Genomic DNA, 14,573 nt, shown 5'->3' on the forward strand with positions numbered 1-14,573 from the left:
TAGATTCCTCCTTGCACTCAACATCTCCTACATCTTCAACTACTTCCTTTTGTTCAATAATCTCTACCTCCTCCTCTTGTTGCACTTCTTGCTTTAACTCTTCCTCTTCACCTTGAAGCTTCAAGTCCATTCCCTCACTAAGCTCCTTGAGTGCTTCTCCACATTCAACCATGGGAGTACCTTGATTGTGTAAGCTTAGGTGGGATGAGACCATGTTGCTAACGGCTTCCATCACGATAGCAATCTTGGCTTCTACCTCCTTGAACTTCCGTCTCCGATCCTCTTGTTACCTTAGGATATAGGATCTAAGATCTCTTTGCTTTAGCATGAGGGCATAGAGACCTTCATCTATTGGAGGTGGTGGAAGAGAGGGTTCATTGTTTGAGGAAAAGGTATTGTAGTTGGAAGGTGATTCATATTGGTGAAAGTCTTGAGGTGGTGTATATGGAAATTATGGTTCTTGGGAGTATTGGTGTTGAAAATGTGGTGGCTCTAGGTATGGTTCATATGGTGGTTGGTATGGTGGATATGAGTTAGGATCATATGGAGGTGAATGGTGGTATGAGGCTTGTGAGTATGAAGGATAACAATGTTGAGGGTTTGGGTCATAATTGGGTACATTGTGGGCTGGATTGTAACCATGAGAGATTGGAGGAGGTTGTTGCCATGAAGGTTGACCATAAGCATGTGGCTCCTCCCGAATTTGATATCCATTCCCACAGTGTGGTTCCTCATTGAAGCTTTCATTCCCTACAACATAATTGTAACCAAACTCATAGCCAAAAGGATGAGAATTCATAGTGAAAGAGAAAACAATAACAAAAGCTAACAAGAAACAAAGAAAACAAAGTTCTAAAACTAACAACAACTAACAAAGAAGCAAAAAGGCACACATATTCACAATATCAACATATATACAATAGCCAATAACATAACACCATTGCAATTTCCCAGCAACGGCACCATAAATTTGATAGAGCAAATTATTGTCAGCCTAGAAATTTCTCTTAATAGAAAAGGAAATTCGTTGTAAGCATAGTTCCAACCAACTAATAATTCTTAATCAAATTTAAAAGTTTTGGTTGTCACAAGTACAAACCCCAATGAAAATTAACCGAAGTATTTAAACATCGGGTTGTCTCACAAGAAATTGTAATGAAGTGTATGATTATTGGCTATGAAGGAACATGGGGGTTTGATTTATAAAAGGGGCAAGAAAGTAAATGGCAAGAAAAGTAAAGAAAATAATTAAAGAAATCAATTAATAAAGAGAGACATTCATGGCAAGGATTGAGATCATAGGCTTTCTATCCTAGTCATACAATGATTAACAAGAATTTATCTTATTTCGTCATCTCCAGCTATGGAAGAAGGTATAATGTTATCTTCACATAGGGAGAAAGTCAAATAAGACTAGCTAATCTCAATCCAAAAGTACTAATCAACTCACTAATTGAATTAGCAAGAGATCAGAGTCAATGGAAACAATACTAGCCAACAACTCTAGATCACCAACAAAGGTTGGGTCTTAATGACTCAAGATTGCCTAATTACTCTTTCCAAGCCAAGAATGCTCAAAGATTTACTCTAACATCCTTCCAAGTATTTTGTCAAACACTTGGAAGGTATAAAAGGAAAGCAAGATAAAATGACAACAAGAATGGTAAATTGACAACAAGAATATTAAATCTACAACTACTCAATACAAGAAATTAATAACAATTACTCAAATCAACAACAAAGGAACATGAAACATAAATTGCATTAAAGGAAAATAGAGATCCAACAATATTGCATCAACATAAAAGAGGCATACATAGGGAAATTAACAAGAGAAAAGAGAAGAATTAGGACAATACAACAAAGAATTGTAAAGAAGACAAGATGAAAACAAGGAATTAAACCTAGATCTAGGAGAATTTGACCTAATCCTAACCTAATTCTAGAGATAAGAGGGAGCTTCTCTCTCTAGAAACTAACTACATGCTTCCTAATCTACAAATAATTGCTCTTCCCTTTGCCCAAGCTTGAATTTTACATGAAATACCCTTAGAAATGAGTTAGATTTGGGCTTGGGCAGCCCAGAAATCGCCCCCAGCATTTTCACTTTATTGAGGTCACGTGTGAGCTGTGACGCGTACGCATGGGTCACGCGTACGCGTCGCCTAGACGACCTCATCTTCACGCGTGCGCGTCTGTCACGCGTGTGCGTCGATGTATGCACTCCAAATCATTATTTTTCCATGAATTCTCCACTTTGCATGCTTTTCTCTTCACTTCTTCTATCCAATACTTTCCTTATGAACCTAAAATCACTCAACATACACATCAAGGAATCGGATGGAATTAAGGTGAATTAAAATCACCAATTTAAGGGTCTAAAAAGCATGTTTTTCCACTTAAGCACAAATTAAGGGAGAATTACAAAACCATGCTATTTCATTGAATAAATGTGAGAAAAGGTGATAAAATCTCCCAAATTAAGCACAAGATAAACCATAAAATTGGGGTTTATCAATGGACTGGTTGGATGTTGAAAGTGTGTCAAGCACTATATCCTTGGAAAGATAATGTGCAGGGCACTATATCCCTGGGATTGAATTATGATTGGTAACCTTTTCTACCGCAAGAGTGTGACAGGTACTATATCCTTGGAATGATGCATGCAGGTGTACCAGGCACTATATCCTCGGAACGATAGTGTGCCAGACACTATATCCTCACAAAAAAAGCTTGCTAGGTGCTATATCCTCGGATGTGGCAGAAAGGTGACATCCAAAAAGATGTGTTGGGTTGGCATTTATGGACCGACAAGTGATATTACGAGCCAATAGGACAGACATTCATCATGTGCATCTTCTATGTGTTTTTTTTGCTTTGCCTAATTGCATCTTTTTCCTAAATGTATAATATGTTTACTTGCTAGTTGTTTTACTTATTGTACATGTATATTACTTGTGTTTTACTTGCTTGTATTATTTGTGATTATCATGTGCTGAGGAGGTTAAGTAGGTGGTGGTTATGGGATTGCAAGGAGGTTAGGTTGGCGAAAGTTGTGGGATACAGTGGTGTGAATGACATTAGTTAGAAATCTCCTAAGTTTAGCTAACCATGTTTATGGTTTATAGTTTAAGTTATTTATTTTGTTAAGTTTGAATATCCTGTATCGATGTGAAGTTCTAGGATTGCCTTTGGCATCCCGAAACCTTATATCTTACATATTGGGCACTGTTACTATACTGAGAATCTTCGGTTCTCATACCATATGTTGTTGTTGTTTTTCAGATGCAGGTCGCAACCCACCTCGGTGAGTTTGCAGAAGTAGTGACAGAGCGGAGGATGATCTTTATTATGTTTTATTATACTTTACTTTTGTTGTAGTTACTCTCTCTCACCTTTTGTATTTTATACTTTATTGCCTTAGAGGCTTAATTTGAGAGATAAGTTGTATAAGCTGTTTTAACTCAAAAATTCTGTATCCTGTTTGTAACTAGTCAGCCTAAACTCCGCGGGTTACGACTAGAGTTCTCATGACTATCATACTTATATATATATATATATATATATATATATATATATATATATATATATATATATATATATATATATATATATATATATATGGCCCGAAGTGGATCAAGGAGGGAAAAAGGGGAAGAAGGCGTAACGAAAGATAAGATAAGATGCAGTTATGTAAGTATGATGCAGAGACAAGGAAGTAAATATGAAGTTAGATACGGTGGTAGTCCGCATGCATATGCAAGTTAGGGTATGAAGTTAGATGTGACGGTAGTCCGCACAAATATGCAGATGCAAAAGCTTAAATGAACACGAAATTGAAGGAGTGAAAAGTCTTTATTGAATTGGAAATATGATTGATAAGAAGAAGGGGAAAGAAGAAGAGTTGGAGAGCTTACAAGAGAACTCTCAGAGCTTCTCTCTCTAACTTCTCTCTATAATTATGTTTCTAAAATCTGCCTCAGAATGTTGCTGAGGTTCTCTTTTATAGACCTAGATTCTACTGTTTCTACAGTTCAGGTCATGTTGACTTGCACTATTTCTACAGTACAAGTTCATACAATTTTGGATTTTACATAAATTTTGAAATGCTTACATAACAAATTTTCAAATGCTTATGTAATCTTCTCCTAGGTTGATCCCGAAGCAATCATCTTCATTTTGATTATAATCGCTTGAGGATTCTGCTGAAGAAGTAGGGTCTTCTTTGTGTGTTTATCTTCTTCGATCATCTGCATTATTTGCTGGAGATGTTTTGCTAGTGTTTCTTTTGATTGGGCTCTGCTAGGGCTACAGCAATTTGGGCCTTCTAATTGAGAAATATTGACTTTTCATGATCAAATGGCTTGGCGAACTTAGGGTGTTCGTTAAACCATTTTTGGACTATGTCCAGGTGAGCCATGGTTGCATCGAATTGAGACCACCATTTAACATAGGCATTTCTTTGCAGCATTGGTGGTGCTTTTGGGTGCTCCTGTTTGCCGTACCTGTATTGCCAATACCCAGGCTAGTGAAAATGTAGAGAAAAAATTGAAGATCCGCAGGGATGCTTGTTTCCTGTTGGTCAAATTTTTTGATGAAAATTTTGAACCCCTCATCGGCAGGTGGGGGCAAGATATCTGGTAATGGGCCAAAATAATTCCACCATTGAGTAAACCAGTTTGAAAAATGATAATTGGTATTTTTCTTGAAGTAAATGAGCCAGGAATGCCTATTCTGATTATTTTGTAACCAAAATACTCTTGTCCAAGCGTCCACATAATCCCAATAAGAATATCCTATTGGGTTAAAAGGTTGGGAAAATTTCTTGGTATTATTTGGGTTTTTTTCCAAATTGAATAGGGGTGAGTATTTTTAAAATTTGAATGGTTGAATGGGTTATGTTGGTAATATCTTTAGGATCTTTGTAGTGTTTTATCGAGACTGAATCTGAATCCACTAATATGAATTCATAAAACTGTCTGGTTTTGTTTATGGCTGTTGCTCTAAAATGGAATCCTTGTGGAAAAACTTTAGGGATTACCTTAAAGGGTGATTTTTCCCAGAACTCGGGTTCCATTAAGAGGACAGATGAGGATTTGTTTTTTGAAATGTATGTGGATTGTGGTTTTGGTTGGGTGTTTAAGGGCTGAGTCTGAATTGATTGGGGTAATTTTTTTTAGGTGACTGTTTTACCTTTTGGGTCATTACATATGGTTTTTTGGGCTACTACTTATGGCAAAAGTTTGGTTAGGTCTATTTCATCATCATCTGAGCTGTCACATATATCAGCCCAGGATTTTTTGTGAAGTTTTAAAAGGCCTGCATCTTGTAAGGCCAACAAGGTTTGGATTGAGAGAGAATAGTCTGCCTTTGTTTGTTTTGCTGTTTGGCTACTTGGAGGTTGAGTAGATGACTCAACTATATTTTTTGTGATCTGAGTAGATGACTCAGTTGGCTCTTGGGTTATTGGGGGGTAGGTTGTTGGGTAGATGACCCAGTTGGGGTGCTTGACCCTGATTTTTTACTTGGCCCTGGTAGGGCTAGGCGGATGCCTCTGCCTTTTACAGAGGCTAATGTTGCCCTTTTAGGCATGTGGTGGCTTTCCCTACAAATATTCACGGGTAAGGTAATAAGGGAGAGAGTTTGAGATTCCTTGAATGTATTCAATTTCGAAATAAAAAACGCTTAAGATAGCTTGCCATCTGGCAAAAATTTGTTTTGATGCAAGATTTTTAACATCTTTTTGTAAGACTTCTTTGGCCGATTTGCAATCAACTCGGACCAAAAATTTTTGATTGAGTAAATCAGATTGAAATTTTGTGATGCACAAAACTATGGCTAAAATTTCTTTTTTGATTATGGAATAGACTTGCTGAGTGCTATTCCAATGTTTTAATGTAAATGCAATGATACACTCTTTATCATGAAATTTTTGTTTTAAGATACAACCATATCTTAAATCAGATGCATCTGTTTCAACAATTTTGAATGAATGAGGAACATGTAAGTAAAGACAAGGAAGATTGAGAACTTTGGTTTTAAGAAATCTGATGACTTGATTGACTTCCGAATGTTTGTCAGTCCAGGGTGGAGGATTTTTCTTGAGCCTGTCATGAAGAGGCTTAATAAGATTACTAAGATTTGGAATGAAGTCCGAGACATAGTTAAGACATCCTAGGAACCTCTGGAGCTGAGGTTTGTCAATGATATAGTCTGGAAACTTATCTGCAAACAAGATTGATCGTTCAATTGGGGTTATTGTTCCTTGGGAAATCATATGACCAAGAAAATTGATTTTTGTTTGAAAAAGGACAATTTTTGATTTGGAAACAGCAAGCTCGTTTTTCTGGATGATGTACATAAAGGTTTTAACATGTTTGAAGTGTTCTTCCAAAGTTTGAAAAAAGATTAAAAAATCATCTATATAAACGATTGCAAAGCTTAAGTATAGGTTGAAAATGTCATTCATGATTTTTTGGAATTTAGAAGGAGCATTTTTCAGACCAAAAGACATTACATTCCATTCATATTGACCGAATAGAACTGTAAATGTAGTTTTATATCTGTCAGATTCTTTGATTTAGATTTGCCAAAAACCAGATTTCATATCAAATTCTGAGAAGATATTTGTTGAGTTTAACCTATTGAGCAAATCCTTTTTGTTTGGGATAGGATAACGAATCCATTGTAAAGCCTGATTTAAATGTTTGTAATTGATGACAAACCTGGGAGTTCCTCGTTCTATCTTAGCTTGCATGTTGACATAAAAAGCTGGACAAGACCAAGGACTTTTACTTGGACGAATTAATCCTTTGTCTAAAAGATCTTTAATCTCCTTTTGACAATGCTGCAAAAGCTTTTGTAGGGATTTGTGATTCTTTGAAATCTTTTTCATAAGGAAGATCCACAATGTGTTCTTTCCTTTTCCAGAAGGCATGAGGCAGATTTGAACAGATAGACTTTTCAATTTGATTTAAAAGACTTTTGATTTTTTCTTGAATCCTTGGTTGGCAAAGTTGGGATTCAAAGGTTTTGAAGGAGATTTTTTCTTTCAAAAGACAAATCTGTTTGGTTTTGGATTCAATTTTGTTTAAAGGTTTCTGGGTTGGTGAGTCTAGAAATTCAAAGAAAGTTTCCTGTCCACCCACATAAGAGGTAATTCTAGGAAAATCTGCTAGGTATGGAAACAAAACAATTATAAAAGGTGTCCCCAAAACTACATCATTTTTGATATCTTTTGCTATGACAAAATTAGTTGGAATCCTAAGATTACCCTTCTCAACAAAAGCATTGGTTAATTTAAAATTGATTTTTAGTCTTTCACCCGTTATCGAGCTAAGACGTTCAGTAGTTTTTTCAAAATACTTTGTGGGGACTAGACCTTCTTTAATACAATTTGAATCTGCACCTGTGTCAAAGAGTACAATGGTTTCGAAAATAAAATCTTTAACGACAATTCGGATATTAACATGACATTTCATAAAAGAGAATATGCTTATTAATCTCAAGATTTCTTTTCCATTATTGTCGTTAGAGCTTTCATTTTCCTGTTTTTCAGAAAACTCAAGTTGTTTTTCAAGAGAGTCAAGTTATCCATCATCATATTCTTCATCTTGCATTAATTGCGAGAGAATAAATTGATGATTGTCTTGATTTCTTTTGATTTCTTGGATTTCCTTCTTAAGGTTGTTAACCTCAGTCTGGAGATCCTGAATGGTTATAGGACGAATAACTTGTTTTTCTAATTTTTTGAAAATGGGTTTGACATCATATTTATTGCTAAGGAAAAGATTTTTGGGCTTCTTTTCCTTTTGTAAAGATTTTTTTAATTTAGAAAGAAAGTCTTTCTTTTGTTCAGGATCGCCAATAGCCTCTATAGCTTCAAATAAAAGATCTTGATCTTTGGATAAAATATTAATTTCCTTGACATCAGAATCTGAGGATGATTCAATATCATCAACTTGGATATTATTGATATCATCCGAAGATTCTGGTCCAGAATCGTCATCTGAACTTTCAATTAAAAGATTGTTAATCTGTTCCTCAATTTGAGGATCAAGGTTCAGATTATTAATCTTTCCTTTTAACTTACAGTATTTGCTAACATGTCCTGATTTTTTACATGTATAGCAAATAATGGGGGTTTTTTGGGGATACTTTTGAAAATTCTTTTGGAAACCTTTTTCATTTTTAGGTCTTTGAAAACTTTTTCTTGATCTTCTGAAATTCTTTTCAGGATAAGGTTTAAAAGCTTTTTGATTGGATGATCTTTTAGATCTCTTTGGATGACAAGCAGGAAGACCAAATTGTTCACAGAAGGTTCCCAAATCGATACAATTTTGTTTTTTTTCACAAGCAAGTTGCCGTTGGATCTTATCTTCTGGACAGATCTTTAGAGCAACTTTTTAGATGAAAGAGATAATTTGGCCATAGCTTAACGCATCACAGGGAATTATCCCATCTGGAAATAAGCTACGAATTTTGTCCCTTACTTTATCTCCCAGGGATTTGGGAAGTCCGGCTAGGAATTTTTCCTTCCAGAAGGGTTGTTGACTGTCTTCTCTGGTATAGACCCTAGTAAGAAAGGTGTCATTGTACCATCTAAAGTCAGACAAAGTTTTGCATTTGAGATTGGAAAGTAATTCAGTAGAATGATCTCTCCGAAGAAATGGATCCCCTATGAAATGGCTTGCTATAGTAAAGATTAAGGTATTAACAGCATCAGGGATAGGTTCCCCGTCATCTCCAAGGATGGATTCGTTTTGATCATTAACCTTTATAGTAGAAAAAATTGATTATTTTTGGTCATCAGAAAGGTAGTTATCCCACCAACCGTTGAGTTGATCAGAGAACCCAGAAACAATAACATTGGCTATTGCTTCCTAAGAGGTTTCATGAGCAGCTTGATAGGCTGTGCCTACCATGGTCATATGCTGAAGCATACTCATGATGTTATATTCGGTTTTGCCATCTATATTCCATTCATAGATATTATTGGCATTGAAGCTGACAAAACCTAGTTCCCTTTCTTCGAGAGCTAGATCAGGGGCAGACATACGATTATAACTAAGCAGAGAGGGTTTGGTTAAACCTTTCTATTTAGTCATAGAATTGGTCATAATTGGGCTAACTTTGAGAGTTGATTTGTCAGAATCATCACTTTAGTCAAAAGAAGACTCATTAGAATCTTGGCCAAGGGCATTAATGGCCTTGGATGAGCGAGTTTGTATACGAGATGTAGATTCACCAGAGTTTGTAGGAGTTTCAGGGACAGTACTAAGTCGATTTAAAAGTTGGTCGATCTTTTGCATGACTTCAGAATCACTAGATTCTTATTTTAGAATAGAAGTTTTAAGACTCTGTTTAGCCTTGATACTCATTTTGAAAGGTTTAAAAAGGGGTTTTTCAATGGGTTTGGAAGTAGAGGCTTCAAAGACATTTTTCAAAGACAAAGGAGATCCTGAAGATGAAAGGTTGTCACCCAAACATTGTAAAAACCTATTGGTGTAATTTGATTGCTCAATGTGATTTTTAATATCTTTTGGGGCGACAGCTTCATCTATGTTTTTTATTTTAAATGGAGAGGCCATAATTGGGTTATGTCATTCCGTATTTGAAATAACGAAAGATCCTTTTGGAGGAAACTCAGATCTGATTAAATTTCCATCTTTAACTTTCCAGGTTGAAATAACATTTGCTGATGACGAGATTTTTTTATTTTTAAAAGGATAATTGATATTATTTTTGATGGAATAAGCCTAAAACCATTCAAAGAAAAGAATATGGATTATGACCTCATTGAGAAAATTGTAATATTTTTCTTTAAAAGATGAGATTGGGAAGCTGTATATGTATGTAAATACCATTCTCTATAGAGATCATACTCCTTAGAGTAAAGATTTTTACGTAGGGCTTCTTTATTTATAACAAATTCTGTTCTACTCATGGAAATCATTCATTGAAGAATATGTTGGAGATTGAATAGATTGTAAATCAACATCATCATCAGTTTGATAAAATAGTTGAGAAATGTTTGAATTATTTTGTACCCCAGAAATATTAATTCCAGAATTTATAGATCTGGGAATTTTACTTGAAAACTGAGATGTGAAATCATAGAAAAAGATTTTCTTGCTGAAGCAAAATCATTAGATGTTCCTGCTTCAGATCTAGAAGAAAAAGAGTTTCGTCTGTCAAAGAAAATCTCTACTCTTCCTGACTCATCTTGTTTTATCTCTCGTAAGAGAGGTTCTTGTCTAGGTTGCGTTGGAATGGCTCGATCAATTGACCATGACTGAGCAAGGTCAATTTCATCCTACTTTATGAGCCTTGGGACCGTGACGTTGGCCTTTGTCATGTCTGTGACAAACAAAGTAGTTTCGCTATCACTGGATTTAAGAAGGACTTTAGAATTACAAGTGTTCATGACCTTGTATTGAATCCTATAGTTTAAAGCGGCTGGGATAGATCCTTCCTTTATGTTAAGACCATGAATTCGGATGTTTAGAAAAAGGGAGTCAAGGATGTTGACATCTAACAAACTGACCGTTTTGATATATATATATATATATATATATATATATATATATATATATATGGTATTATGTCCTATGTTGTACCTTGGGCCCTTACGCTTTTAGTTAACGTGTGAACATTTTGCACTTTTCTGTTTCTGTTCTGAGATGTAATTATTCATCAGGCTTCTCATATTATTGTTATTATTCCCTTCTATAGATACATATATTATCGTATAAGTCTTAGAATTGTCGTGACACTTAGTTATCCTTTGCTTTACGGTATGAGGTTAGGCTTAGGATAATCAGGGTGTTACATAAGAGACACAATAGCCTAACAAGCAAGTAACTAAAGAAGTTGACCCCCCTGATGTAGATATTGGTCAACCAGCTGTCGAAAAGCATACCTCAAAGGATTTGAATCAAGAAAAATCCCTATAAATTCATTCTGTTGATGATATACCTTCTTCTCCTCAGGTCGATGTCGATCTCACTGTTGCCTCTTCTCCCTCGAAGGAAAATAACCCACTTGCAAAGAATATTGAGGAAAAGGAACATCTTTTGGGTTCTCCAAGTGTCGAGATTTTGCCGAATTCAGTCAATCAACCTAGGCAATCTTCAAATCAAACTTCTGAAACCCAAGAAACTCCTTCCACCAATGTTTCCAGTCCACCAAAGGCTGATTTAGCTGAACTTCTTGCTTCCATGTCCAAAATCTCTGATAAAACAAAGATGCCAACTTGGATTCCGACCATGGAAGAGTTATCAGAACAAGAGCTCCTAAAAGAACTAACTCATCATGCCATCAAAAGACTATCTGCCTTTCTTAGGCTCCTAACGCATACTATCGATAAGTGGGTAAACTGAGATGACTTGAATGCAATTTTTTCAAATATGTTGTGTACTACTCTCGAATATCAGGTCCCACTCAACTTCTCCAAAGTAGTGAAGAAATTCAAAAAATTTGCCAATAACCTATTCTTCTCCCAAAACAAAATGAATTAAGTAAGAAAGAGAAGACAGTCATCGAAACAGAATGCACAAAGTTTGATACTTCCTCTAAGTCAACACAAAAAACTTATAAAGAATATGAAGTTGGTTTTGCTCACGCTGCAGTACTCAAGTTCGGTTAACTCAGTGCAGGGAAGAACTTGCCCAAATTCATGAGGAAGAAGCTCAATTAGAAGGGCCTTACTTAAAAAGCTAAAAAGAGGAAACAAGATCTTTTTCGAACCCTTTGTGAAATGGAAAACAATCTGGCTGGCTTAGGAGAAAGTAAGAGAAATTGCAACTCAAAGAGCACGATGAAATCAATGTTTACACTTCTTTTGACGAAGAAAGAGTGTGTTTTCGATTCGAATTAGAAGAGTTATTAGAACCTTATCTTTAAAGACTTGGGATGCCAAGTATTTGTTGTTTTTTTATTTTTTTTAGACATAGTACTTCCGAAACTCTCCTGTTGTTATTTATATTTCTTTACATGTATTAATCATTATTCTCCCAACATCGATACCGCTTCAAATATTTTCCATTGACTGATTTAACCTCAATGCTAGAATCGATATTCTTAATTCGGCATGCATTTCCATAATATAAGTCAATTACCTGGAAAGGGCTTTCCCAATTATGGGACCATTTACCATAGAATCTTGACTTCTTTTCCATTGGTAAAATAACCATAAGGACTAATTCACCCACTTGGAAACACTTTTCTTTTACCCGTCGATTATAAATGTGAGCAACATTCTCTTTTTGATGAATAATATGATCGAGTGCTAACATTTGGTCACTGTCCAAGTTATTCAACTCATCGAACATTGCATTCCAATAATCCTCAACTGGTAATTCCTCTTGATACATCACCCTTATAGTGTTAAGATTAATTTCTAAATGTAAAACTGCATCATGGCCATAAACTAATTTATAAGGAGATGTGTTTGTCGAACCTCTTGGTGAATTTTGATAAGCCTATCATACCTGACTCAAAGTTTCATACCAACTGCAAGGTTTTTTGCCAATTTGTTTATTAATCAAATTAATTAACATCTTATTTGCTTCTTCAACTTGACCATTTGCTTGTGCATAATACGGGATCGAAGTCACCATAGTTATATTCCTCGATATTGCAAAATTTTTAATACATTGACCAGTAAACATAGTGCCTTGATCAGTACTTAAAGTTTGAGGAATTCCAAATCGATGAATTATATGTTCCTCTATGAAATTAAGAATCTCATTTTGACAAACTTCTATCAAAACAATAAACTCCACCCATTTTGTAAAATAGTCAATCGCTACAAAAATAAATTTGTGATTTTTAGATGATGGATGGTAAATCATTCCAATTAAATGCAAACCCCATCCTCTAAATGGCCAAGGCTTTATAATCAAATGCAATTCAAAAGCGGGAATTAGTTGTATTACCCCGTGTTTCTGACACTCTTGACATGCTTTTGCATAATCAATACAATCTTTGACCATGGACGGACAATACACTCAATCGCGTCGCAGTACCCACTTCATTCTTTCACCAGCTTGATGGGCACCACATATACCTTCATGGACTTCACCAAAAGCGATTATTTTCTCTGACTGACCCAAATAACTCATGACACTTTCTTCGATGCTTCTTTTATACAACTCATCACCTATTACCACAAAATTCATTGCTTTTAACTTCACATCTCGATCAACTCGCATATTAGGATCTTTTAAATATTCTGTAATTGGTTTTCTCCAATCATCATCCCACTCATCAATGACTAAAATTTCATTTTCTTCAATAGGGTTAAGTATTTGTTGAACCTCTATCAACTTTCCTAAGGTCTCAAGTAGAACTTTATATTTCGATGCAATTTGAGCCAACTCATTAGCAAATTCATTTTGAATTTTTGGAATATGAACAAATAATACTTTTCGAAATGACACTAATAACTCCCATGCTATCGACAAATACTTTTGTAACTTTTCATTGTTACACTTGAATTCTTTTGACAACTGCTTTAAAACCAATTAAGAATCCCCAAGATTTGGATATTTAATGCCCCTTGTCGATCAAAATTTCTAATCCTAAAATCAAAGCCTCATATTCAGCTATATTGTTCGAGCATGGGTATTTTAATTCGAACAAAAATTTCAATGGAATACCTTCTAGAGATATAATCAGAATGCCAACACCAGCACCATCCTTGTGTTTCAATCCGTGAAAGTACAATTTCCAAGGTTCAGACTTAATATGAATAATATTTGCCCCCTGGTCATTAAGATGGTTGGTTAATCAACCAAAAAATCTGCAATGACCTGACCTTAGCCGGGACATACTGCAAATTAAACTTAGTTAAAGCAACCATCCATTTTCCCAATTGACCTCTTAGTATCGAGTACGACAACATATACTTAATTAGATCAGTTTGTGCAATAAATTGAATAGTTTTTACAATCATATAACATTTTAATTTTGTACAAGAATAGTAAAGGGAAAGGCACAGTTTTTCGATGGCAAAATATCTCATTTCGATATCAGACAACACTCAACTTAGGTAATAAATTTCCCTTTCATGTAGTTCCTGATCGTTTTGAGCCAGCATACAACCAATTATATTTGTTGAAGCCGCAACATACAATTTTAAAGGTTTAAAAGGTCAGACTGTTGCCATTACAGGTGCTTTCGATAGATAATCCTTAACTGAATCGAATGCCTATTGGCGTTCTTCCTTCCACAAATATTGGGAATCATTTTTAAGCTTCACCATGGTCGAAAAGATGCATGTTCGACCAGATAAATTAGAAATAAATTGACGAAGAAAGTTAACTTTCCCCAAAAATGATTGAACCTCTTTTTTCGATTAGGATATGGCAATGCTAGAATTGCTTTCACTTTGTTTTGATCAATAGCAATCCTTTCTTTTGTACCATGAATCCTAAAAAATTTTCCACCGAAACTCCAAACGCACATTTTATAGGATTCATTTTTAAACCTTTCTTTCGCATAGTTTGGAATGCATGGCTTAAATGATTGAGATGTTGATCCATTGATTTTGATTTCACCATTACATCATC

The 14,573-nt window shown here is 35.2% G+C and overlaps 1 protein-coding gene across 1 annotated transcript; it reads right to left on the minus strand.

Moving 5' to 3' along the window:
• Nucleotides 1-11,999: 11,999 nt before the first annotated feature.
• On the minus strand, nucleotides 12,000-13,214 carry LOC140176184 (uncharacterized). The gene is made up of 2 exons (XM_072206081.1): nucleotides 13,070-13,214; nucleotides 12,000-12,412 (listed from the first exon to the last, which is right to left on the minus strand). Exons 1-2 carry the CDS (start codon nucleotides 13,212-13,214, stop codon nucleotides 12,000-12,002), a joined length of 558 nt encoding a protein of 185 aa, XP_072062182.1.
• Nucleotides 13,215-14,573: the final 1,359 nt, after the last annotated feature.

Source organism: Arachis hypogaea, chromosome 11 (assembly GCF_003086295.3).
Source record: "Arachis hypogaea cultivar Tifrunner chromosome 11, arahy.Tifrunner.gnm2.J5K5, whole genome shotgun sequence".
NCBI lineage: Eukaryota > Viridiplantae > Streptophyta > Magnoliopsida > Fabales > Fabaceae > Arachis > Arachis hypogaea.